The 27,186-nt window shown below is 35.6% G+C and overlaps 1 protein-coding gene across 3 annotated transcripts; it reads right to left on the bottom strand.

Annotated features, from left to right (window-relative positions):
- Positions 1 to 2,180: 2,180 nt before the first annotated feature.
- On the bottom strand, positions 2,181 to 26,675 carry ACTR6 (actin related protein 6). Of its 3 annotated transcripts, none has more exons than XM_045084804.1 (11): positions 26,533 to 26,675; positions 24,655 to 24,772; positions 24,162 to 24,230; positions 22,459 to 22,582; positions 21,109 to 21,244; positions 20,961 to 21,017; positions 13,487 to 13,585; positions 13,314 to 13,392; positions 6,554 to 6,725; positions 4,704 to 4,782; positions 2,181 to 2,788 (listed from the first exon to the last, which is right to left on the bottom strand). In XM_045084804.1, the coding sequence occupies exons 1-11, from the start codon at positions 26,598 to 26,600 to the stop codon at positions 2,659 to 2,661; spliced, it is 1,131 nt and encodes a 376-aa protein (XP_044940739.1). In that variant the 5' UTR covers positions 26,601 to 26,675; the 3' UTR covers positions 2,181 to 2,658. The 3 variants fall into 3 exon arrangements, with proteins under 3 accessions (XP_044940739.1, XP_044940736.1, XP_044940738.1); XM_045084801.1 differs by having other exon boundaries at positions 4,704 to 4,842; XM_045084803.1 differs by lacking the exon at positions 26,533 to 26,675 and adding an exon at positions 26,180 to 26,264 and having other exon boundaries at positions 4,704 to 4,842.
- Between the last annotated feature and the right edge of the window lie 511 nt (positions 26,676 to 27,186).

The raw sequence follows: 27,186 nt of genomic DNA on the forward strand, positions 1-27,186 counted from the left end.
TTTTACAAATTCCTCCACTTTTGTTCAACAATAGCACCCTTTGTGTTTCCTACAGTCACTAAAGTAATTACTCTTCTATGAAAATATAGTGTGAACTATTTCACACACACAGTATAGATTCTACTAAAGTGAACACCCATGTGCACACCACCCGGCTTCAGAAATAATATATGACAAATAGCACTGAAGTGTTCCCTGTATATTCCTCCCTGATCTCATTTACTTTCTTCCCTTCTCCACTAGAAATGGTTAAAGGGGTTGGGACATGAAGTAGGTGAACATGATCAGTTTGCTATGCCAAGTCAAACACCACTGAATTAAAAATTTCAAAACCAAGACAGAAAAGTGTTTGAGAGGACTGTTCTATCTTAATTAATCATTGATGTAAATCCTAATTCTACTGTCTGAAGGGGTATACGATGCATGGCCAACACTGGAACATGTTATTTCCATGCACACAATTTACAATAAAAAATTATGAACTCTAGAGGCACCTGGGTGGCTCAGTTAGTTAAGTGTCTGCCTTCAGCTCAGGTCATGACCCCAGGATCCAGGGATCAAGCCCTGTATCATGATCTCTGCTCAGCAGAGGGCCTGCTTCTCCCTCTGCCTCTCATCCCCATGCTCACTCTCTTCTTCCCTCTCTCTTTCTCTCAAATAAATAAAATCTTTAATTTTAAAAAAAAAAACTATGAATGCCAATGTGACTAAGTTCTCACCCCACTTTTAGTGAACTTTAAATTAGGAATTTATGGATTTTATCAGTATCTTTCCAAAATAATTGATATCTTTAACGTATCACTTAAATGTTATTATTTAGGACTAACGGTAAATGTTCTCTTTGAAACCAACTTACTATATAATGTTAAAATAAAATCTCTAGCAATGAAGTATCTAAATTAGATAGGAGTGGCAGTGGATGGGAGCTTTGATGTTCTAGGGATAGAGGATTAAGGTCTATGTTCATTAATTTCAGAAATGAATTTTTAGTGTCTCAAAGATGACCACGATGAGATGCACATTGCATACAGAAATTAGTTTACTATAGTAAGCATGTGAACACACACATCAGTCTCAGCAAGACTTCAAGGCCAGGGCATGTTTTGGGAATGCAGCTTTGAGGAATGCGTGTTCAAGGAAAAACACCTGGTTGGTGATGAATAAGTATTCTGCCTGTCCAACATGAGATCTTGACAAGTCAAGGAAAGTCCTTTAAATGGGGATTTACCATTTTACATTCAACCACATCATCTTGAAATTCTAACTGAATGGCTGCAAAACCTCATTTTGTGCTAACAGCACTGTCTTGCTACACTGTCTGCAGAGTATGTGCTAGTAATTGGGTAACATACAAACACTCAATTTGCAACTTCCAGCCTAAGTCTAGGAAGGACTGACCAGGTCCTAACCCAACAAAACCTAAGTAAAATTGTAGTTGACCGCTCTTTCACTCTGATCAGCATCTGTCTCTTCACCTATATTTTCCTTTGGGAAATGACCTGCTTTTGCTCTATCTTAGTAGTGCTGTCACAGTCTCTGAAGGCATGGGGTAAATGCATGATCCTAACTAGGATGAAGAAACTGGTAGGAACTTGATTCATGAACATAATAACATTAAGACAGAAAATAGAGAAGCTAAGATATTTGATGGCAGGGCTCTAAAAGGATTGTTTCTCAATTTCTTTAACCTAGATTCCTAAGGTTATCCTGGTTTTTTATATTTCCTAAGGCTGTTGGTCCAGTTTCTTTTTTTATTAATTTTACAAAACACTGTCCTACTGATAAATTTTGTTTTGCTTAGGACAGCCCAAATGAGTTTCTACAGTTTGTAAACAGAGAAGCATACCTGCTCTATTCAATAATGTCATTACCAGCTCTTTCCTTAAATTGGAAATCTGTAGATTTTAACACCTGACTATGTCTACTGTGAATTATATGAGTTTTTTGGTACCCCATATGAGTTTTTAAAACAAACCATTAACATTTGTTTCAAGAGTTGTTGACCAACCCTGAGTTAACGTCTAATTTCTTTTCAGCCTAAAAAATGGTACAGTCTTTTTATGAATAAAATAATACATTTCTGCCAACATAGTACTGATCAAAAAAGCAATTCAATAAATTGGCTTTCGTTTCCACCCTTTCCAACTTACTCTAAATAAAAAATAAATGCAAAACACAAATAAGATTTGTCTTCCCAAATTTAGTATGCATAAACAAAAATGACAATTTTTAGATAAAATACTCAGTTCTAAAAGAGAAACATATCAGCCAGGAAACACTTTAGCCAATCCCTGTCGAGTCATAGCCACACAAAAGAATCTTCCAAGGAAAACTGACCAGTGAGACAGTTACACTTGTGCTCTCAGCTAAAGAATTAAATTTAAAATGCATTCTCTTTCATCTTCTAATGAAACATAACCTATTCTCAGGAACAGTGTGAGCACTGTTATGGTAGTCTAACTCCTAAATGAAAATATGAGCTGAGATACAGTTTACTGTAATAACGTAGCTAAGAAACCTTTGAAAATTAGCCAAGGATCAAAGTATTTACATAAGTTCAAGATCTTATCTTAGGATGAAAGGTAACCTCCTTTAAAAAGAACATTGAAATTCAACCTTTCAATTACAACCAGTCAAAACTTTAATTCAGAATGTTTCTTAAATATCAAATTTCTCTTCACAGACGCTATGTCCATTTTCTTCATAATCTTCTCTTGTTACTACCATATCTTCAAAATCGTCATTCTCTGATATCAATTTTCCACCTTCCCAGGCATAAGTAATAGGGCTAAAAAAAAAAGTTAAAATAAGTGAACCGAGATGATTTTACAGAACTGAAATGCCAGAAAACATTCATTAGTAACTAAAATGTGGCAATCTCTACTGAACCTAATTTAACAGAAAAATCACTTAAAGTGTGAAAATAAGCATAAGCTTCATAGAAATAAGGTAAACTCAGAAAGAAAAGAACCTTGGTCACCAGTATAACAAAGTATTCTTTTTTCCCCATGCCCTGAATTTATAGACCCTCTACTTCTAATAAAAAACAGAAAATGAAAAAAAAAAAAAAGCCCAGAATATGAAAGGTCAAAAATGCATAAAGGAAAAACAGTCATAACTAGATCTAAATTCTGTATGTGACAAATATATGTCATCTATTTCGTCCAACAACCCATGAAACAACTATTTTCTCATTTCACAGATTTGGAAAATGAGGTTCAGAGACGTTAAGTGGGAGACTACGTTTTAACCCAGAACTATTTTCAGTCTGTGCTTTTGCTGCTATACTGTTACCTCTAGTAAATGAAACGTTTACAGGGTAGGACACAGTAAAACATAAAAACACGTAAAACATTTAGTTTGGTTTTTTTCAACGAGGTTATACTTTGTGTTATGACTCAATTCTATTTCTACTGTTCCTCTCCCCTAAATCAGTTTAAAATCTGAAAAATGATGGAAAGTTAATAAATCTTTTATTATATTCATTTTATTGCCTAATCTTTAAATATGTATTTACTTACATACATATATAAAGATTTGATGAATAAAAGAATAAAGACTATTTCTGTGGATTCCTTGGCCTTACGCATGACTTGCATTTCAAGTGCAGGACAAAAAGCATATGAGGGTGAAAAAGAAAAAAAAGTGTGGGGAATAAAGAAACGAGGAGGAAAAAATAATAATAAAATAAACACACAGGATAAAAATCTAGTATGCTGGGCGCCTGGGTGGCTCAGTGGGTTAAGCTGCTGCCTTTGGCTCAGGTCATGATCTCAGGGTCCTGGGATCAAGTCCCACATCGGGCTCTCTGCTTCGCAGAGAGCCTGCTTCCTCCTCCCTCTCTCTCTGCTTGCCTCTCTGCCTACTTGTGATCTCTGTTAAATAAGTAAATAAAATCTTAAAAAAAAAAAAAAAAACTCTAAAATTAAGAGTCAGGAAGGGACGCCTGGGTGGCTCAGTTGGTTGGACCGACTGCCTTCGGCTCAGGTCATGATCCCAGAGTCCCGGGATCGAGTCCCGCATCGAGCTCCCAGCTCCATGGGGAGTCTGCTTCTCCCTCTGACTTTCTCCTCCCTCATGCTCTCTCTCACTGTCTCTCTCTCAAATAAATAAAATCTTTAAAAAAAAAAAAAAGAGTCAGGTATATGGGAGGCACCTGGGTGGCTCATTTGGTTAAGACTCTGACTCTTGATTTTGGCTCAGGTCATGATCTCAGGATCATGGGATGGAGCCATGCATCAGGCTCTGTGCTAGGCATGGGGTCCTATTTGCAATTCCGTCACTTAAGACTGGGACTGCGGTGAGACGGTATTACTAACACACATATTTGGTAAGAGACATGTATTTGTTCCCAACTCAAAATAAAAGAGAACTAGGTTTTAGCCTGGTCATTGCTATTAACTTACTATAAGGCCTTTGCCAAGTCATGAGACCTTGTTTGTTTATTTATAAAGTAAAAATGCTGAACAGGATGTGGCTCCGCTAAGGTCCTTCCCCAGGAACTACACTCAGCATATTAGCATCAAGCTGCCATAGCCCACTGAAATGTAAGGTTTATTCTTCTAATTTTTGAGAAAGGGAAAATGAGGATTTCAAAGGTGAATTCAACCTGCTAGAATGAGGCTTTAAGTCAAGTCTACATTTTGACCATTTTAGCTTCAAAATAACTTGCATGTTTTATCTCTGTATCAGCCAACACTTACTTTTCAGGCAGCACAACTGAAACATCATAATCTGTTGGAGTGAGACATCGAACTTCTGAGTAAACCCGATCTCTAAATCCTGGGAAAAGGGAATTTCCTCCTGTCAAAACAATGTTCTTAAAAAAATGCGGCTGCATTTCTTTAAGAGGAAAAAAAGAAGAAAAGGCATCAGAAAACCCATTTACTTATCTTTCCAGAAGGATAGATATGAGGGCTCAGGCAAGAGCAAACAGTTACAGTTACTGGTTAGGAAACCATGTAATTTTTTAATAACCATAACAACTATTTATAATTTATAAGATTTTATAATGAAGTTAAAGTTTACACAAATTGACCCATTAAACAAGTGAAATATGACCTCATAGATCTTTAAAAGAAAGGCTAAGGTGAAGAGTTTGAACTACTGACTGCTTATACACAGATGTAAGCTAATACATAATACATTCTAGCAGCAGACATTTGGTAATGATGCTCATTCTTCCCTAAAATGGAGGAAGTCTTTCTGCAGGCTGAGACTGTGAACTAGGGTAAAACTAAAAAGGAAGGCCTTCAAGGCATTTTAACTTAGAAGCCCAAACTTGCATTTTATCTCAGAGACAGACCTACTTACTGTGCAACATTTACACCTGATGGTGAAAAACACTCATTAAAGTTACATGATGGCAAACCTTGTTAGGTGCCATATGGTTAGCTGGGATTAAAAGCCACCATGGGAAAATCTATGAGGAATTAATAAATAATGGCCACCCCACCTAATGCTTCTGTTCACAAAACAGGCACATGGTTCCCTTACATCGACACTGAGTCTCATGACATTAAAGCAGTGTAGTATAAAATGCTGCGTAACACTACCTGTAACTTTATATAAAACGTGAAATTAATGAGACACTAACATGAAAAGAGTTGTAAGATAACATTAAGAAGATGATGGCATTATGTAATCATCTTTTTTTTTTTTTTAATGGGAGGAAAGGACATTGCAGGGGCTAGATTTTCTCTAATGCCTGGACCATTCCTTACGAACTAGAAAGACACTTTCAAGATATAAAAATACTCTCGGGGCGCCTGGGTGGCTCAGTGGGTTAAATAAAGCCTCTGCTTTCGGCTCAGGTCATGATCCCAGGGTCCTGGGATCGAGCCCCGCATCGGGCTCTTTGCTCAGCAGGGAGCCTGCTTCCTCCTCTCTCTCTGTCTGCCTCTCTGCCTACTTGTGATCTCTGTCTGTCAAATAAATAAATAAATCTTTAAAAAAAATTAAAAATAAAATAAAATAAAATAAAAGTACTCTCTAAGACCCTAGAAAATTACTTAGATGAATCCTGCTTCAGGAGAACCCACACACCACTGAGAAGCGCCAGACTTGAGCCTCATTAACTTCCTGTACATTAATTCAAATAAAACTGAACGGACAAACCAGTCCCATCAATAGCTAAAAACCGTCACTTTGTTAAATTATAAATTACTATTCTGTGTAAATTTGAGTTAAATTAAAACTTTTCTAAAACAGATACAACACTTTAGTAGTCATAAAGAGATTAATGTCTTCAAGTTTTAGCAGACAATTTTCCCTGTAACAAATTTCTAATCTAGGACCAATAAGGAATTATTCAAGTGCACTATGGGATCTCTGTAAACAAAACACGCTTGCCACTTGCCTGTAATTACTTAGGGAATTCAGATAATTTCTCTATTGTTCATAGAGCTTATGATTTTTTTTAGAAATATCATTATCATTCAATACTTTATTTATGTACCTTCAGGTAAGTTCTGAATTGAATAGACGATAGCTTCTGGAGAGCTTATGATTTTTTTTAGAAATATCATTATCATTCAATACTTTATTTATGTACCTTCAGGTAAGTTCTGAATTGAATAGACGATAGCTTCTGGAATACCCATTTCTTGAATTCCTATATCAGAAGGATTAAAAAGTATTTCTGGAACAGCAAATCTCTCATTAGCCAGACGAAGAATTTGTTCCCCAGATTTGTATTTTCCACTTAACACCATCTCTTCCCTTGGCTTAAAGAAAAATAAGATTAAAAAGTTTAAGCTACATTATCTAGTCTATATGACTAGTAACATTTAGTAACATGTTATTACTAATATATTACCATGTTCTTGGAAATTTCAGGATTCTCAAAAGTTAGAAAAACCTGTCCTTCTCTGTTGCCTAAACCACATAAAAAATAATTGCTTACTTTAATGTAACTATTCCCCAAAAGATGATCTGGCCATATTCCTTAAAACAAAAAGAAGGGAGCCTGGGTGGCTCAGTTGTTATGCATTTGCCTTTGGCTTGGGTCATGATCCTGGTCATGATCCTGGGATCCTGGGATCCATCCCCACATTGCGGACCCGGCTCCGTGGGAAGCCTAATTCTCCTTCTCCCACTCCCCCTGTTTGTGTTCCCTCTCTCTGTCAAATAAATAAATAAAATCTTTTTAAAAAATTAAAAAAATAAAACAGGAAGAAAAGGAGAATAGAGGAGAGGGAATTTCTTTCTTTCTTTCTTTCTTTTTTTTAAAGGTTTTATTTATTTATTTGACAGACAGAGATCACAAGTAGGCAGAGAGAGAGAGAGCGAGAGAGGAGGAAGCAGGCTCCCGCTGAGCAGAGAGCCCGATGCGGGGCTTGATCCCAGAACCCTGGGATCATGACCGGAGCCAAAGGCAGAGGCTTTAACCCGCTGAGCCACCCAGGCGCCCCGAGGAGAGGGAATTTCTTAACCTACCTATAATAATAGGCCAACTTCAGTTCCTAGAGAACAAAGAATATACTCTAAAAAAAACATTTAATATATCTTACATCTACTTCCACTCTCCTATGTATGCATGTATGTATATATGTATGTATTTTTAAGTAAGCTCTACCACCAACATGAGGTTTGAACTCATGATCCTGAGATCACAAGTTGCATACTCTATAGACTGAGCCAGCCAGGCACTCCCACTCTCCTGTCCTATATGTTTATTGGACCGTGTAACTGTATTACATCAAGATCTCCTCTTTCCCAGGCAACCCCTTTGGGTACCCTCCCTCCTTGGGAGCTCTATATTATCATTTTGCTATCACTCAATGAAACTTGCTTTGCTGCCCCCTCCAAAAAAATAATTCCCCTTCCCCTTGTACAAAAAAAACTAAATATTTAAATTCATTTATTCAATTTTCAGAAATCAATTTTGAAATCCATGGACTTCATCAATCAAATTTTCTTGTTATTTATTTTCTGCTGAGCTGTGTTCTTGAAAGGGCCAGAAAAAATAATCTTCTACAACATTCTGCAACATTAAAATAATGGTCCTTCCAATTTTACTAAGAATCATCAGCTCTTCTAGGTTCAGTTATAGATATTCATTTGCAATTATACACACATGGCATAACCCAATCTTTTATATAAATAAAAAAACTTAAAATATATGAAAATATTAATAATTAGTAAAGAGTAATATATTTAAAGATTATAGATCCCTTAATGTAATCAGTCATCCTTTCTCTGCCCAGATTTTTTTCTTCCTTCAAAGAGGCTTTTTCTGACTTCCAAATGAAAGGTCCCTCCTTTATTCTCCACTATCACTCTATATTATCCTTCATAATTTACACCATCACATACCTACCATCTAGCACATAATGAGTATTCAATAAATTCTTGAATAACAGTATGCAAGTCAACCATGTGCCATTCATTGTATTCAGCATTTTATATACATTATCCCATTGAACACTCACATAATCCTGTGAGGTAGGCATATTTTCCTTTTATTAATGATGTAATTAGGTTTGGTAAGGATATATGACTTGCTCGAGATCATTCATCTAATAACTAAAAGCACATACAATATATTCCTCCCACTACATTGCCTCTCTTAACCTGGATATAATTCTGAATTCTATCATTTGGAATTTAGAAATTCCAAGTTTAAAACACTATTCTTAAGAATATCCAAAAATTAGAGGCACCTGGGTGGCTCAGTGGGTTAAGTCTCTGCCTTCGGCTCAGGTCATGATCTCAAGGTCCTGGGATCGAGCCCTGCATCAGGCTCTCTGCTCAGCAGGGAGTCTGCTTCCCCCTCTCTCTCTGCCTACTTGTGATAGCTCTCTCTCTGTGTCAAATAAATAAATAAAATCTTTTTAAAAAAGGATATCCAAAAATTACACAATTTTCTTAATACTTTAGGAAGAAAAAGGGAACTCAAATTACTTTTTACCCAACACACTACTGTTACAGTAGTAAAGAGGAAAGTATCCTCTCAGAGTAGTCTTCCTTCTCAGGCAGAAAGAAGTGTCTCCTACAGATTTATAAATTCACTTAAAAGTGATACTGGCTTGAGTTTAAGGGATATAACTCATTTTGTCAACACTCAAAATAAGCTGAAAAAGACAGAGACTTGGGAGAAATTCAGCTGACAAAACATTAATGATTATGTAGTCCATTACCCAGATTTTACAGAAGAGAATCATGTGATTATCCCAGGCTCAAATATCTAAACCAGTGGAAAGAGCCAGAACTAGAAATTTCTTGTTGAATGTTGGCTCCAAAACCATCAATAAGTAATGTGGAACTACAAGTAGTTTCTGTTTTAAGAGTTTAACTCCAAAAAACATTTTTTTTAGACATGGACAAAAGGACTTTATAAGGGCTGCTGAGAATTGCTATTTTAGTCAATGTAGGCCATGATTACTACACAGTCTCATAAATTTTGTTCTGATACTGTAAAAAAATGATCAATTTAAATTACAATGACTCTGCAGAGTCTACTGTAATCATTAATCATGAGCCAGATTTTCCCAATTTAAGTCCATCAAGTACGTTACATTTCAGTAGGTATCCCCTTTCTGATAAGAGATAAAATTGGAATTCGTATCAGTTGTAATCAGTAGCAATATTACAGAGATTATTACTGTTACTGTTGTTATCATAAATACTAGAAAATGAAGGCTGTATCTTTTCCCAATTTAAAAATATTCTTGAATAAACTATCAAAGTACAAGTTTTAACAATATCCTAAGTATAAGGGCTCTTAAATAATTATAATTTTTTTCATTTTATGCAGTTATTGTTTTTCTAATTTCTTAAACATATATCAACTTTCATCAGAGTTGTTGCATATCAGGTAACAATGAAGGTGATTAAGTAATAAATAAAAAATAACACTTTTTTTTTTGCCTCTTTGGAAAATAACACATTTTAGGATTAATCCTAACATAGACTTGGGCCACCTGTGTGTCTCAGTGGGCTAAAGCCTCTGCCTTCAGCTCAGGTCATGATCCCAGGGTCCTGGGATCGAGTCCCACATCGGGCTCTCTGCTCATTGCGGAGCCTCCTCCCCCCATCTCTCTGCCTGCCTCTCTGCCTACTTGTGATCTCTCTGTCAAATAAATAAATAAACTCTTAAAAAAAATCCTAACATAGACTAAAATTATTTCTAAAGCTTGAGATTACTAAGATATACACATAATTTTGTTTGTATTTTGGTCTTATTTTTTTCAATATACACATGATTTAACATGTATAGGTAGTTCTTGAACATGGGTTTGAACTACATGGGTCCACTTAAATACAGATTTTTTTTTTTATAATACAGTACTATAAATGTATTTTCTTTTTCTTATGACTTTCCCAATAACATTTTTTTCCTCTAGCTTACTTTCTTGCAAGAATATAGTATATAATGCATATAACATACAAAATACATGTTAATCAACTTTATGTTGTCAGTAATGCTTCTGGTCATCAGTAGGCTAATAGTAAAGTTTTTTGTGGGAGCAGAGGGTGTCCAGGTATATGCAGATTTTCAATTGCATTGGGGAGGGGGATGTTGGTTGGCATCCCTAACCCCTACATTGTTTGAGGTCAATGATACTGTGAAAAAATTATAAATTTTAACATTAATCAACTAAGGAAAAGCTAACCTATTATTTTTGAATTAAAAACTCAATGTAACATTCCACTGTCTGGCAAAAGTCCAGGCCAACTGAATCTGTCCACTCAACTGATAACAAGGAGTCTAAACTGAGTTAATGAAGCTTGGCCTATAACCAGTACTAATCACAAGCCAAAGACCAATAAAAGAGCTGCAAATAATATGTGGCATCTGCATTTTTTCTCCAAAGATGATGAGTAAAGCAACTGTCACTTGGAGGAATAACCACATCCCTACTGGCTCACTGTGTAAGGTACAGGTTTGAGAAAACAGGGTTTATACTTTGGCAAGGAGAAAACTGGCTGCATTTAGTCCAGTAAACTAATAGGGTGTCATTTACAGGGCAGGAGAGAACTACATTAAAAAAAATTGTTTTTTCAAGAAAAAAACATTTTTCCCAGACTTAGCTGAAAGTGCAATTATCTGAAATAGATTTTTTCTAAGATTTTATTTGTTCACTTGATAGAGATAGAGATTACAAGTAGGCAGAGTGGCAGGCAGAAGGAGAGGGAGAGGGAGAAGCAGGCTCCCTGCTGAGCAGAGAGCCCAATTCCAGGACCCTGTAATCATGACCAGAGCCGAAAGCAGACGCCCAACCAACTGAGCCACCCACACTCCCCTGGAAGAGATTTTTAAGAATAAGTTTTCAAACAAGGATATCCAGGAACAGGAACTGAGAACATATATATAGATTACTTTTCAAGTGCCCTGGGTGATTCTAATGATCAGCAGGTTTGGAGAAATTGGGAATCACTGAGAATTTACTGAGGGCTCATCCCTGTGAAATACAGATTACTTTACCACCATTAACTCTATAAAATGCGATAAATTATCCAGAAGGTATTTTATATAACTGGAGTGTTTTAATGATATATGAAGATGGGGCTGTCTATGTATTTACAGTTTTCGTCATTCCCAAGGAAAAAAGTATACTTTTGATATCCTAAAGAGGACTTGGGCTTCCAATTCATGAAAAGGCAACCTGATCTCCCTATCCCAACTCCCACTTTCAAAACCCAACCTAGGTCCTTCCACAAGCATCTGTCTCTAAGAACATTATAGAGTGATTTCAATTTTATGAGCCCTCTTCAGAATTCTGATTTGTATTTCACCTCAATCATATGCCCCCAATTTTTTTTTTTAATTTCAGGCATATAAAGAAATATAGTTAATAGAAGTATAAAATTAAAGAAGTACAAAACCCATATATCCATCAACTAATTTGATACTTTATAAATTAACACTCTTATTTTTAATTTGGTGTTATTACTCACATACAGTTTTATACTTTTACTTCATACTTAAATTACTCTTCATAAATTGCTTCATAAATTACTCCACACAGCCTGAAAATGTACATATCTTCCTAAAAATCGCCTAAAGACACCATCATGTCTTAGATGTTTTAGACAGAAATATGTTTTTGAGATGTATACATAACTATCATGTAGCTCCACTTAATTTTCACTACTGTTTATCTTATAATACAAATACATCAACATTTATTTATTTTCGTCCAAGAGTGGATATTTGGGCTCTTCTCAATTTTTCACTCTTTTAAAGTATACTGCAATAAATGGTAACCTAAATATTTCCTTATGGAAGCATGCTTAAATTTCTGACCAAAGATTTTTAACTTCCCAACACTCTTCCACCAAGTCAGCTAAAAGGCCAATCTTCGCATTTACCCAAACAGAAGTGATATTTCACCTGGGCCGATCAAAGGTAAGGAGAAATAATTTTAACATCCAAGATGAACTACTTTTCAACACTTTGAAAGTACACCAGATTTTCCCCTTTTCTACTACAATTTGATCATATCAGATGGAACAAGTAAAATTCAGCCATGTCGGCTATTTTGATAACTTTCACAAGGCAAATAAACAACTCTGAAATGGATTTAAACTAATTCTTAAGAAAATAGAAAAGGATTAACTAGAATATAAATAACAATATGATTTATCTCCAGATTCTTCCCATGTGCTATCATTCAGCTGATGGTTCTTTCTCTAAATAACTTTATTAATGAGGTATTAATCATTTATACATTTGTGTCTGGAGAAACAAAGAGCAGAAAAGCAGTTCTCAACAACTCTACCAAATCCAGCTAGATGTTTTTCTTTTCTTTTTAAAAGATTTTCTTTACTCAATGAAACAAGATGGGATTGGGAGGGAGACAAACCATAAGTGACTCTTAATCTCACAAAACAAACTGAGGGTTGCTGGGGGGAGGGGGGTTGGGAGAAGCGGGGTGGAGTTATGGAAATTGGGGAGGGTATGTGCTTTGGTGAGTGCTGTGAAGTGTGTAAACCTGGCGATTCAGAGACCTGTACCCCTGGGGATAAAAATATATGTTTATAAAAAATAAAAAATAAAAAAAAATAAAATAAAAAATAAAATTAAAAATTAAAAAAAAAAAAAAAAGAAAGATTTTCTTTACTTATTTGCCAGAGAGACACAGCAAGAGAGGGAACACAAGCAGGGGAAGTGGGCGGTGGGGCGATTGGGGGAGAAACAGGATTTCCAGCTGAGCAGGGAGCCTGATGTGGGGCTGGATCCTAGAACCCCAGGATCATGACCTGAGCCGAAGGCAGATTATTAACAACCGAGCCACCCAGGTGCCCCCAACTAGATGTTTTTCAAATCTATCACATCAAGCAATGTCATTAAGGATTTTAAAAATTACCTTACAAAAGCCCTTTTTAATTGTACTGAAGTCAGGTAAAACATAATCTATCATTACTGTATTTTCTTCTCCTTTCAACCTGGAAAACAGAATAGAGACTTGTGAAATAATTAACTTTGTGTAACATTACCCAAGAATCAACTTTCTAATTCTTAGATTACTATTATACATACTTTGCAATATCCATATCTCTATAAAAATCCTGAGACACATAGCACACATCTTCTTTCACTTGATTAATCACATGTGTTTCATCCATAACATGTAGCTGCCTAAACAGAAATAAAAAACTGTAAAATGTGAAATGGAAAAATGAAATATTTTTGCTGGAATTAAATCTTTGGGTAACTCTTTAAAATATTAAATTTTTGAATGTGTAAAATATTTTCAACTTTATAGAATAATCACATTTCCATTATATTTAAACTCCACATTATTCCTCTGAGAGCAGATATTAGTCCAGTTTGCAGAAAGAAACTGAAAATAAAGGCTTTAAATATGGTAACATTTATTAGAGAGCAAATTTTTTCCTTCTCCAACCATTCTGAATGGAATTTTGCTAAAATAACTTAACCCTCTCACTTTCTTTTCTGATCATAGTAGTGAGTTAGCACATAGTAACTGACACATAGTAGATGTTTAATAAATATTTGATAACTGAACCCAAGAAACACAGGCTTAATGAAGAAAACAAAGATGCTTTTAAAAACAAAACTGAAGAAAACACAAACAAGTGGATAGTCCATGCTCATGGCTTAGAACAATTAATGTTATTAAAATGTCCATACTACCCAAATCAATCCATAGATTCAATATGATCCCTATTAAAATGCTAATAGTATTTTTCAGAGAACTAGGGCAAATAATCCTAAAATTTATATGGAACAACGAAAGACCCTGAATAGCCAAAGCAATCTTAAAAAAGAACAAAGCTGGAAGTATTATAATCCCAGATTTCAAGATATACTACAAAGCAACAGTAATCAAAACAGTATGGTAACTAGCAGAAAAACAGACACATAGATCAATGGAACAGCACAGAGCCCAGAAATAAACCCATGCTTATATTAATCTATGGCTAATATAGTCTCTTCAATGAAGGATGCTGGGAAAACTCACTCCATCTACTAAAACAAACTCAAAATGGACTACAGACCTAAATGTGAGATCTGAAACCAAAAAATTTAAAGAAAATATAAGCATAATCTTTTGGACATTGGCTTTAACAACATTTTTCTAAACATGTTTCCTCACACAAAGGAAATGAAAGTGAAAATAAACTATTGGGAATACACTGAAACAAAAGTCACAGAGTGAAGGAAACCATTAACAAAATGAAAAGATAACCTACTGAATGGGAGAAGATATTTATAAATGATACATCTGAAATGATTTATCGGATAAGGGGTTAATATCTAAAATACATAAAGAAATTTTAGAACCCAACACTAAAAAAACAAATAATCTGATTAAAATGGGCAGAGGACCTGAATATAGACATTTTACCAAAGACAACATACAGATAGCCAGAAGATACATGAAAAGATGCTCAATATCACTATCAGGCAAATGCAAATCAAAACAATGAGATTATCACCTCATACCTGTCAGAATGACTAGTGTCAAAAAGATAAGTTACAAGGGTTGAAACAACATAGAAAAAGAGAAACTCATGCACTGTTGGTGGGAATGCAAACTGGTTTATCTACTCTGGAAAACAGTATGGAGGTTCCTCAAAAAATTAAACATAGAAATACCATACAATCCAGTAATTCCACTACTGGGTATTTATCCCCTCAAAACAAAAACACTAATTTGAAAAACTATATATACCCCTGTTTATTGCAGTATTAGTTATAATAGCCAAAATATGGAAGCAACTCAAGTGTCCAATGATAGGTAAATGAATAAAGAAAATGTGGTAAGTAAACACACAGAGAGAGACACATACACACATAATGGAATACCAAGGAGCCATAAAAAGAATGAGATCATGCCATCTGTGATAATATGGATGAACCTAAAAGGTTTTATGCAAAATGAAGGAAGTCAGAGAAAGACAAATACCATAAAATTTTACTTATATATGGAATCTAAAGAATAAAACAAAGCAAAAACAGACCCATACATACAGAGAACTGGTGGCTGCTGGAGGAGAGAGGGTAGGGGGATGGACAGAACAGGTGAAGAGGAATGGGAGGTATAGGCTTCCAGTTACAGAATGAATAAGTCACAGGGATGAAAGGTACAGCATAGGGAAGATAGTTAATGTACTGTGTAATAGTATTCTATGGTAACAGATGGTAGTTACATTTATAGAAAGTACAGCATAGCATTGTCAAATTCCTAGTCCTACACCTGAAACTAATGTAACATTGTGTCAACTATACTTCAATAAAAAACATTAAAAAAGATAACAAAAATATGAAATTATTTGAATATTTATCTCTACACATATATACTACAAATACTTTTTGTTTTAGACTCAACATCATCTCCATTTTCTTATGCTATTATTCTTTTAAAATATGGTTATTTACTACCCTATAATATTTATTAGAGGGACCTATTAAAATGTATTTATTAATGTTCCTAGTGTTGGAAGTTTAAATCAGGGAGGAAAGATATTTGTATGTTTATGAACGTGGACTTTGGCTTTGTTGTTGTTTTATTTTAGGATGGCTCTATGCCCAACATAGGGCTTGAACTCATGAGCCTGAGATCAAGAGTCACATACTCTACCAACTGAGCCAGCCAGGTGCCCCAAAGACTTTGGCTGAATCACAACTTGGCAACCAAGTTACTTTACCTCTTTGGGATTCAATCTCTTCAACTCTAAAAAGGTATTAACAATAAGATCACCGACTTAATATATCTGTAAGAAGTAAATGACTCTAATTATACATGTAAAGTGTTTAGCATAGTCCTTATACTCAATAAGTAAAAGACATTATTATTGCTTCCTTTTTGCTTTTTGTTATTTCCATACACAGCATATTCTACCTTAAGATTCACTATTGCACCAATGAGAAGAAAAGATGATAATTAAACTATAACAATTCTAAGGTACCAACAACTGGAAGATCCATCCCAACTAGAGATGTGAGAAAAGTGTAACTCAAAACTGATGCAATACAGGTATTTTTATCTGTATCTCTGATTATCTCATTATTTATTCATACTGTAGGACACAGAATTTGAAATACTGTTTGTATCTTGGTATACTGCCAAACTGTTTACCAGAAAAGTTATTTCAAGTTATGCTGTAATCATTAACAGCCAGCATCACTATCTGCAGCATCTTCTTTTTTGTTTTTAGAACATCATGTTTTGAAAAAATTCTATTAATTCAAGTTCTAAAAGTTGTGGCATTTTAATTTGTATTTTTCTACAAGGAAATGCCATGAAAAAGAGAAATTCTTATTTAACTCATATCTCCCAACCTCCTAAATAAATGCTCAATAAATGTTTTAACTGAATTTGTAATTACTTCAGATACTTATCATTTTTTATGTCTGAGAATTATCCATTTATATCCTTTGACTGTATGTAATTCTAATGATTATCTATCTGTGCCACAGACTATTTGTTTTCTGAGAATCAACTAGTAGCCATTTTATACCAAGGTAGTACTTTTCTTAAGGACCGGTAAGAGCCCTTAATATATTAAAGATAACAACCCAGTGTCATATTTGTTTCAAGTTTATTTCTCAGGTTTCTATTTATATTAGTTTCGTTTACAAATGCTTGAAATCAGTGGTTTTCCAGACCAAAAGAGGACAAAGAGGGATTAGAGTGCTGATAATATTCTGCCTGAGCTGTGTTCTAGTTACTTGGGTATATTCAGTTTTTAAAAATTCACTGAGTTATACATTCAAGGTTTGTAAACTTTTCTGGATATATGTTTTACCTCAATAAAATATTTTTTCTTTAAAGTGGTATGTCAAGGGCGCACCTGGGTGCCTCAGTCAGTTGAACGTCTGACTCTTGGTTTGGCTCAGGTCATGATCTCAGGGTTGTGACATCGAACCTCACATTGGGCTCTGTGTTTCAGCACAAAGTCTGCTTGAGATTCTCTAACTCTCCTTCTCCCTCTGCATCTCCCCGCTGTTCCTGCTCTCTCTCTCTCAAATAGCTTATTAAATAAATAAAATCTTATTTATTTATTTGAGAGAAAGAGAGAATGAGTAGATGGGAGAGGCAGAGAGAGAGGGAAAAGCAGGCTTCCTGCTGAGCAGAGAGCCCAATATGGGGCTCTATCCTAGGGTCCCAGGATCATAACCTGAACCAAAGGCAAAGTTAAACAACTGAGCCACCCAGGCATCCCTAAATAAATAAAATCTTTTTTTAAAAAAGGTATAGGAAAATTATATCCTTTATTATTTCTTCGACTATTTTTTTATCACTTGTCAGCTTTTTGGCTAAGATCAAGTGTATTTCTTCTACTATTTTTATTCTTAACAACTCAAATATTTTCCTGTTGCGGCTTTATTTTTATATTTAAATCTTAAACCCATTTGGATATTAGTGTATGAGCCAAAGGAAAAATTTTCTCCCAACAGCCAACTTTCCCTGTATCCTTTCCTGAATAATCAATAGTATATATTACGTTTTCTTTTACAGTGTTTGATTCAAAATTAACTATTCACTCTCTCTGATCTATCATTTAATTCTCATCTAAGTATCACTTTATTACAATTTTAAAATGCTTTATCATCTACTGATAAAGTCTCCTTTCACTATTCTTCTTTCCCATAACTATATCTTTTTAACTTTTTATTTTTATTTTTTTAGAGAGACAGAGCACAAGTGTGGTGGTGGGGAAAGGGCAATGGGAGAGGGAGACAGAGGATCTTAAGCAGTCTGCATGCTCAGCATGGAGCCCACCACAGGGCTCAGATCATGACCTGAGCTGAAATCAAAAGTCGGACACACTTAACCGACTGAGCCACCCAGCTGCCCCTCCCAAATACTATTTCTAAGTATTCTTGCCAGGTTGTTCTTTTCAAATTGAACTTCAACAGACTTTCTTTTTAAAATACATGAACTTGGGCATCTGGGTGGCTCAGGTGGCCCTCTGCCATCAGCTCAGGTCATGATCTCAGGGTCCTGGGATCAAGTCCCGCATCGGGCTCTCTGCTCGGCAGGGAGCCTGCTTCCTCCTCTCCCTCTCTCTCTGCCTGCCTCTCTGTCTACTTGTGATCTCTCTCTGTCAAATTAAAAAAATAAAAATTATTAAAAAAAATAAAATGCATGAACTTTTTCAGTCATGAAAGGAAGGAGCAATGATTTAATACACAGGTCATGGACTCAAAACTGTGTAGGTTCTGGTTAACGACCTCATCTGTCTCAACTTTCTGTGCCTTTCAAATTTGTTGCTTCTAATCTGATGAGGATAAGGGAACTAAATATCTAAATCTTTTGAAATGGAGCCCAATTCTGTTTGGTTCTACAATAAATAACATCCACATAACCTTTACACCGTATATGCCATTTATGAACCCTCCATTTTTAGAATTAATATATAAGCAAGGCAAGAAGACTTAACTATGGTAAAAAGTCATATGTAAATGTTATCTCAATAATTAAGAAATGGTATAGCACTGTTTAATGAAAAAAGTCACTGTCTAAAGATTACATACTGTAAGATTCTGTTTCTTGAAATAACAAAACTATAGAAGTGGAAAACAAATTAGAGATTGCCAGGGGTGAGGGGAAGGAGTTCCTTTGGAGAGATGGAACAGTTCTACATCTTGACTGTGGTAATAGTTACATGATCTATACATGGGATAAATACACAGAAATGCATGTAAAAAATGGTGAGAACTGGAAACAATACTGTATTAGTGTCATTTTTATCATTTTGATACTATATTAGTTATATATTAATAAGATTACACAGGGCTCTATGTACTATTCTACAACTTCTTGAGGCTGTAATTATTTCAAAATAAAAAGTTTTTTACAAATGCGCTAAAGCTGGGTAGGTTGGATTAGGGAAGTAGGTCTCTTCTTAGGGGTAATGAAAATGTTCTAAAAATGTTCTAATACATTAAAACCCACTGAAAATGTACACTTTAAATGGGTAAATTGTGGGGTGCCTGGGTGGCTCAGTGGGCTAAAGCCTCTGCCTTCGGCTCAGGTCATGAGCCCAGGGTTCTGGGATCTAGCCCCGCATTGGGCTCTCTGCTCGGCAGGGAGCCTGCTTCCCCCTCTCTCTCTGCCTGCCTCTCTGCCTACTTGTGATCTGTCTGTCAAATAAATAAATAAAATCTTTTAAAAAAAAAAAAAAAGGTAAGGGGCGCCTGGGTGGCTCAGTGGGTTGGGCCGCTGCCTTCGGCTCAGGTCATGGTCTCAGAGTCCTGGGATCAAGTCCCGCATCGGGCTCTCTGCTCAGCAGGGAGCCTGCTTCCTCCTCTCTCTCTCTGCCTGCCTCTCTGCCTAACTTGTGATCTCTCTCTCTGTCAAATGGATAAATAAATAAATCTTTAAAAAAAAAAAAAAAGGTGAATTGTGTGGATATGTATCATAGCTCAATAAGGCGTCTAAAAAATAAAGGTACCTCTGACAGAAGAAAGAAGGAAAACATGGGAGGAAATGCAGATTCACTTATTTTCTCATATGACATAGAGGGGAGGTATTGAAGGTGTCATACCAGCCAAAATTATTGTAGTGATAAATTGAGATTTAAGAATTCTACTTATAAAACAAAAAAGTATCACTTAAGTTTTTAAACAAAATAAAATAAAAAATAATACCATGAATAAAATTTAGGAAAGGGAGAAGAGTTAGAATGTGGTAGTACAATAATTCCACATCTTTTAATGATGGATAGTCAGCTAATATTGGTTAATTCAACAAGCAGAACTAACAGTACATTATTAAGGCTCACAGAGACTAAAATTATAAGAGATAAATACAGTTTAAAGACCATACTTTGTGGAGAATGCAACTGACATGAGACAGAAAGAGGAAGTAGAGATTTATTTTCCTTAAATACATTTGTTTTATAATGTGTAACATTTAGAACTTCTTATAAATTCTATAATTTTAAAATATTAAACTCCCGGGGCACCTGGGAGGCTCAGTGGGTTGAAGCCTCTGCCTTCGGCTCAGGTCATGATCCCAGGGTTCTGGGATCAAGCCCCGCATCGGGCTCTCTGCTCAGCAGGGAGCCTGTTTCCTCCTCTCTCTCTGCCTGCCTCTCTGCCTACTTGCAATCTCTATCTGTCAAATAAATAAATAAAATCTTTAAAAAAATAAAATAAAATAAAATTATAAATTTCCTCGAATTTGGAAACATCCAAATTTTGATGGACACTAGCATTTCTTGTGCTAGAACGCTTTTTTTTCTCTCTCTTTTTAATGAGCTGTACACCTACTGTGCGGCTTGGACTCATCACCCAGAAATCAGGAGTTGCATGCTCCTCTTCTGAGCAGCCAGATGCCCCACTAGAAAGCTCTTCAATTTGAACATCATTTGTATTTATGTATGTGATATAGTTTTTAAAGCAATAATATAGAATTATCACCTGAAGTTACAACTAACGGTTAAAGGATAATTTTAAATTACTTTAAAAAGTTCATGACCAGCAGCCACAAGCCGCTCCCCCACCACCCCATCACCATAAATCAAATAAGTATTACCGGTAAGAGATGATCTCCTTTAGATGATTGGTTAGGAGTTTTCCTCCCACATTTATCCTAAAAAGGGAGAATTCAAATTCGGTTCAGTTTATCACACCTTTCATTCAGTTTTAACCTAAGAAAAACATGAAAATTGAATACAACTCACCGAATAATTGCTTCTTTTTTCTTTTTACTTCTACAGTAAGGAACTATATGTGTAAAGGAATATCCACTATCTACAATGATACAGCATAATTCAGAAGGATTATCTCGAAAATACCTATGTGCACTGAGAGCACCAGCTATTTAGAAAAAGATAAAAAAAAAAAAAACCTGCATTAAATAAAAGCACACTTAATTTAAAGCAATAAAGAGAAGCAACAAATTAAGACAAGCACAAAAACAAAAACCTTCCTTTATTTCTATATGCTAATTTAAAACAATATTCCTAATTGTCACAAACTCTCTACAGCATTTAAACTACAACATCACATTTTTGTGGTAAATGTGGATAAAAATATTTTGTGATCAACTTTTAAAGGTAAATAGTCATGACTTAATTATTTTAACATCATAACTTAATTATGAGCATTTATTACCTGCTGGGCACTATTCTCAAAACCCCAGCACAGAGAAGTTAAGCAATATACCCAATGTCATACAATTAGAAAGTAACAGAGCCAAGATTCAAACCTAAGCAGTATGATTCTAGAGCAAGGTTTCTCAACCTCAAAACTACTGACATTTGGCGCCAGGTAATTCCTTGTTGCTGGAGGCTTTCCTGTTCACTTTAAGATGTTTAGCAACATCTATATCCTCTACCCACTAGATGCCAACAGCACCCTCTCAGTTGTGACAACCAAAAATGTCTTCAGACATTGCCAAATGTCCCCAAAGAGCAAAATCATCCTTGAAGAACACTGTTCTAGAGACTGTGCTGTTAAGCATTATAGCACAATATCACTCATATATATTTAAATACTTTCATTATACTGTCACTTAATGTAATTTTAGCCTTTCATAAACTTACTTCTAGATGCTATTTTTCAGACTCTTTTCCCATATATTGGCAGGCTAAGCTATTAACATTATTTCAATCAATAATAATAATGACAGCAAACACATCAGTGGCAGAAAAGGTAACTACCTCAGAAACAATAATCTTTTAGAAATTAAAAATATATGGCTAGTGGGGCACCTGGCTGGTTCAGTCAGTACAGCATGTGACTCAGGGTTGTAAGTTTGAGCCCCACGTTGGATATAGAGGTCATTTAAAAAAAAAAAATGTGGCTAGTAACTTCATTAGGGAGAAAATAGTGTGCTAGTAAAAAGATAAAGTGAGAAAATCTGATTAGATAATCTCTAAAAGTCCATCTAGTTTTTAAATTCCATGTTTTATTTTCTTTAAATCTAAAGGAATATCACCCAATATTCTTTTATTTTAAGTGTTTCTCTTTACCCTATTCATATCCATCCATATTCCCATTACTTAACTGTAATGAAAACTTTAACTCACCATTTACTCTTAAGACTGCTTGGAACTGATATTCTTCAAACAGGATTTCATTCATTGATTCTTGAATTGAAGTGAAGTTAAAGTATGGTTCTGTAATAATAATATTGGTATCTAAAAAATCAACCTATGAGAGAAAAATTTCCACAAGTTTTATAATTTTGTAGTTATAAACACTCATTTCACATATATAAACAAACATATTAAATTCTTACAATTATCCTAGATGGCAAGTCTTATTACTAAATCCATTTAATTGGCAAACTGAGGTATAAAAGAGTTGAATAAGTTACCAAGGTTTATTTAACTAATTAGGGACATAGCTAGGATTTGAACCCAGAAGTCTGATTATAGAACTCATGCACTTTATTATTTAATTTTAACTCTTTTAATGGTAGCATTGATAAAATGGTACTATCAAATTGTTTGAAGATCAGTATGCAAACGTAATGAACAATATTAACTACAAGCATTAGGTATTTTGTTTTCAAAGTTAAAAGGCCAGAAGCTTTAGCATATTTACTGTTTATATAATTCTCTCCCACACTCTTAAGAAGTATTAAAAACAGAGTATTTGCTCACTATACCTAAAGTTATACTACAGACAGTAAAAGCACAAAATCCTCACATAAAAGTCACAATTCAGGTATGTAGACCAAAATATTTTATTGTGAAAATAAAAATGAGATAGTGAATTAGTCTAATAATAGTAGACATGTAGACAATCTTGAGTTTCATACAGACTCTCGTAACCTCAAATTCCATACTTAATTAACATTTAAAAAATCAAAACTAAGAACAGTGTATTAGTGACTTAAATGTATACTAGAAACATATTCAAAAGTTAAAGCTAGATACCTCAATTACCTTCAACCCCAATCCCAGACTCACTCTCTGGAATCTGCCCTTGGCTTTTCCTGATACTGCCTTATCTCTCCTCTGAAATAATGCCACTGCCTTCTCAATGCCCTCTATGCCTCGGTTTTCTTTTCACTCTGATCCGTCTTCTGTACTGCTAGCAAGTATTTTTCTAAATCAGAAATCTGATCATCCTCCCCAGATGTATTTCTCACCACAGAAGTCCTCCCCTCCATGACTTGACAGTGCTTATGAAATAATGTCCATACATTTGCAATCTCATCACTCCTTCCACCCACCTTCAATGTGTGCTGGTAAATGTTCAACAACCAGATCTCCAGGGGGGGAATAAAAGTCCTGATTTGTACAGCTTACCACTTTCTGTGTTATAAATACTGTCATAATGGCTGATTTCCAGCTCTCCTGAAGTCACCAAACTCTGAACGCAGAGTTGGGAGGAGATGCATGTATTTGGTTCTCATGAGCAGGTATGAACTAACCTGCAGCATAAGACTATTCATTAAAAATTCTGAGTCTATTCACTTTCACACCATGCGCTCTTCCCTAACAGATTTTAGCACAAATAATCTCAAGCATGTATTACTTTTCATATACATGTATATTTTGGTAGTATATATAACTTTTATAGAAGTTAAAAATATGACTGATATAAATACACAGTGAACATGTGCAACAGATCTATTTAAGTCATATTAAGGCGTAAACTAGCTTTATATCCTATCCTGTTGGTTCTTGCATTAACATGAGTTCATAACTCTTATTGCTGTAATTTTTCATTTGCATAAGACATGGAAATAGAAATTTGAATACATACTCTAATTTGTTACCTGATACATTTCTTTTCCAAAAAGGTAATCCCACACTTGTCTTTGAACATCCCAATTCACCAAGTAGCCCTAAAAAAATTCTTGTATAAATTATCACAAATATTTGAATAATTTTAAAAATCATATTAATATATTCTTTTTTTTTCATATTAATATATTCTAAACCACTAATTTATCTTTATGGTTACTTTCACTATTCAAACATTCTTTAAGGAGATGCTACTCCACACATTTTTTAAATGTGTTCATCTCATTTAGCTATAACATAAGTAAAATTCAGTACCCACAATCAGTAACTAAGTCATGGCCATTTATTGTTAACAAGACAATTTAATTTCAATTTTTGGTTTTAATAAGATCTTACTTAAAATTTAAATAACTTTTTCTCAGAGATCTAAAAATATTTCCATATATACAAAATCTTAATTATAAATTTAAAAATTGTCTTTACATTTAGGTCTATGTTGTTAGAAATGACATATAATTGAATTACCTTCTGAAAAGGAAGGATGTAAAAGAGTCCAGAAGGGTCCTTTATTTCATCTATCTGGTTAGCAGTAAAAGTTTTAAGACGTGCTGTTTTTGATCTGAACTGACAGTTAGGAATTACCCTATAAACAAAGAAATAAAACAATTATTCCCTAAATACTCACTTCCAAAAAATACAATTACTCTACCACCCTGCTCCATGACAAAAAATACCCACAATCAGTGTTTCTCATTTTGTCTTTGAATAATCAAAAAATGTCTTTTTTGGGGCGCCTGGGTGGCTCACTGGGTTAAAGCCTCTGCTTTCGGCTCAGGTCATGATCCCAGGGTCCTGGGATAGAGCCCTACATCGGGCTCTCTGATCAGCAGGGATCCTGCTTCCCCCTCTCTCTCTGCCTGCCTCTCTGCCTAGTTGTGATCTCTGTCTGTGAAACAAATAAATAAAATCTTAAAAAAAAAAATTTTTTTTTAAAGTTCTAACATGCACTAGCCTCTACACTGGACCCTTTATCTTTCTCAAGTAATCCTTAAGAAATCCTTCCAGATGGGTATTGATCCTGCCATCACACAGACGACAGAGCTTAGGTAAAGTTTCTGCTCTTTCTGGCTTTAATGTGGAAATCTTTTTTTTTTTTTTTTAAGATTTATTTTTTTGAGAGAGAGCACAAGCACACAGAGGGAAAGGGGAGGAATAGGCAGACTCTCAGGGAGAGGCAGGTCTTGGTCCTGATCCCAGGACCCCGGGCTCATGACCTGAGCTGAAGGCAGATGCTTAACTGACTCAGCCACCCAGGCTCAGTGTGGAAATCTTAATACCACTCTGGTAAAGGATTTACAGGTTCAAAATTCTTGCCATTAAAACTAAGTCTCTAGGATTCCAAAGATTTTTAATTAGCAAGATGCCAACTCCCCTCTGAGTGCAGAGCCCAAACGGGCTCAATCCCAGACTCTGACAACATGACCTGAGCCGAAATTAAGAGTCTGATGCTGAACGCACTGAGCCGTCTAGGTCACGGGAGGACATGATTTTTGAAAACTGCACTGTAGCCAGTCTTATGGTTATATGATAATTTTAATCAATTTTCTATTCTTGATTATTCAGTTTGCTTTCCATTTTTTAAACCATATACAATGTCTATAATATAAAGCATCCTGTATTCGCTCTTATCAAACACTTCGAACTTACTGTGTCAAAGGATAAAAACAATGATACACACTCCCAAAACATTTTCTAAAAGACTAACAATTTACATTCCTTTGCGGTTTGACTGTTCGCATTGAAAAAGAAAAAAAAAAAGGAGGAAGGGGGGAATCCTCTGTAAACATAGACGAAAACATCTCTTCTTCTTTACATATACATATAGGACTTATCTATTTTATGAATGCCATTGTAGTGATCCTGTTAAATCAACTCTAATAACGAGGTCAGCTAAAGAGCACTATGAAGGGCTTCGATTCGAAGCCTTCAACGTCTGCAATCGGTAAGACAACTGTTTTTAAACTCTGTAAGGGGAGGTCGCAGAACCCACTGAGGATGTGATGAAAGCCTCAAGAATATGTATATACATATAAACGTCCATGATTCCTGAGGGTTCATGAACTGTGTGCGCAACCCTCCCGCAGGATGGGCTTCTTTAGAAGCCTATTTTCCTGAGCTATTTCCTGTTACGCACGAGAGAACGTGGGAAACGCCAAGTCCCACTTCCGGGGCCGCGTAGCCTAAATGCACACCAAAAGAGCAGTTCAAAGCACCCCACTCAGCAAGCTCCAACCAGAGCATCACTCTGGCGCAGGTTAGGGCGACGTAGGAGCATTTGCAGTTGACTGTGATCCCGAGATGAAGCGTAGTCTCTCTTGTCCTAAGGACGGAGGCAACACTTACGACACATTTTCATGGCTGTAACCGATTTTGGCATTGTAGGCTCCGTTATCCAGCACTAAGGTCGTCATTTTAACGAGAATCAAACAGCAGCCGCTTCCTGCACCTGACCCTTCGGCTCCCTCTTTTTCCGGTACTCTATGGTTTGTTTGCAGGGCGGAGCGTGAGGGTGCTTCCGGTCTCCCTTAGCAACCGAGGACGCCGGAAGCCGGAGACGGCCTTCCCTCCCTGGGGCTCAGGTGGTTTGTGCTGTTCTCAATGTACTCCCTTTAAGTCGGGGCGAGATCCAACAAATTGGGACTGGCTCAGCGCTTTTTCACCCCTAGCATTGCGTATCTTTTCTCTACTTCGCATACTGACTTGGTCCTACAAGTTTATTCTAATCCCCGTGGTGAGCCTATAGCTTTGTGCCTGTGTTTGTATTTTCGAGTAGTATTCTCAGTGATATTTCCCAAGGAATAAAGTGCAAAACCATACACAGCATGGAACTGGATAAGAAGTCTATTCAGCCTCATTCCCGCCAATGCCCATTCGACTGTAGGGCCCAACCACTCTTAAATTACAATTATGGTATTCTGTCAACAGCCTTGCTTCTCTGCTCATTCATATTATTCCCCTGCCTACTTGTTCTTCATAACACCGCTCCGTCATTCCTAT

The sequence above is a fragment of the Mustela putorius genome, unplaced genomic scaffold, assembly GCF_011764305.1.
Source record: "Mustela putorius furo isolate JIRA1106 unplaced genomic scaffold, ASM1176430v1.1 tig00000788_pilon_pilon_pilon, whole genome shotgun sequence".
Taxonomy (NCBI): Eukaryota; Metazoa; Chordata; class Mammalia; order Carnivora; family Mustelidae; genus Mustela; species Mustela putorius.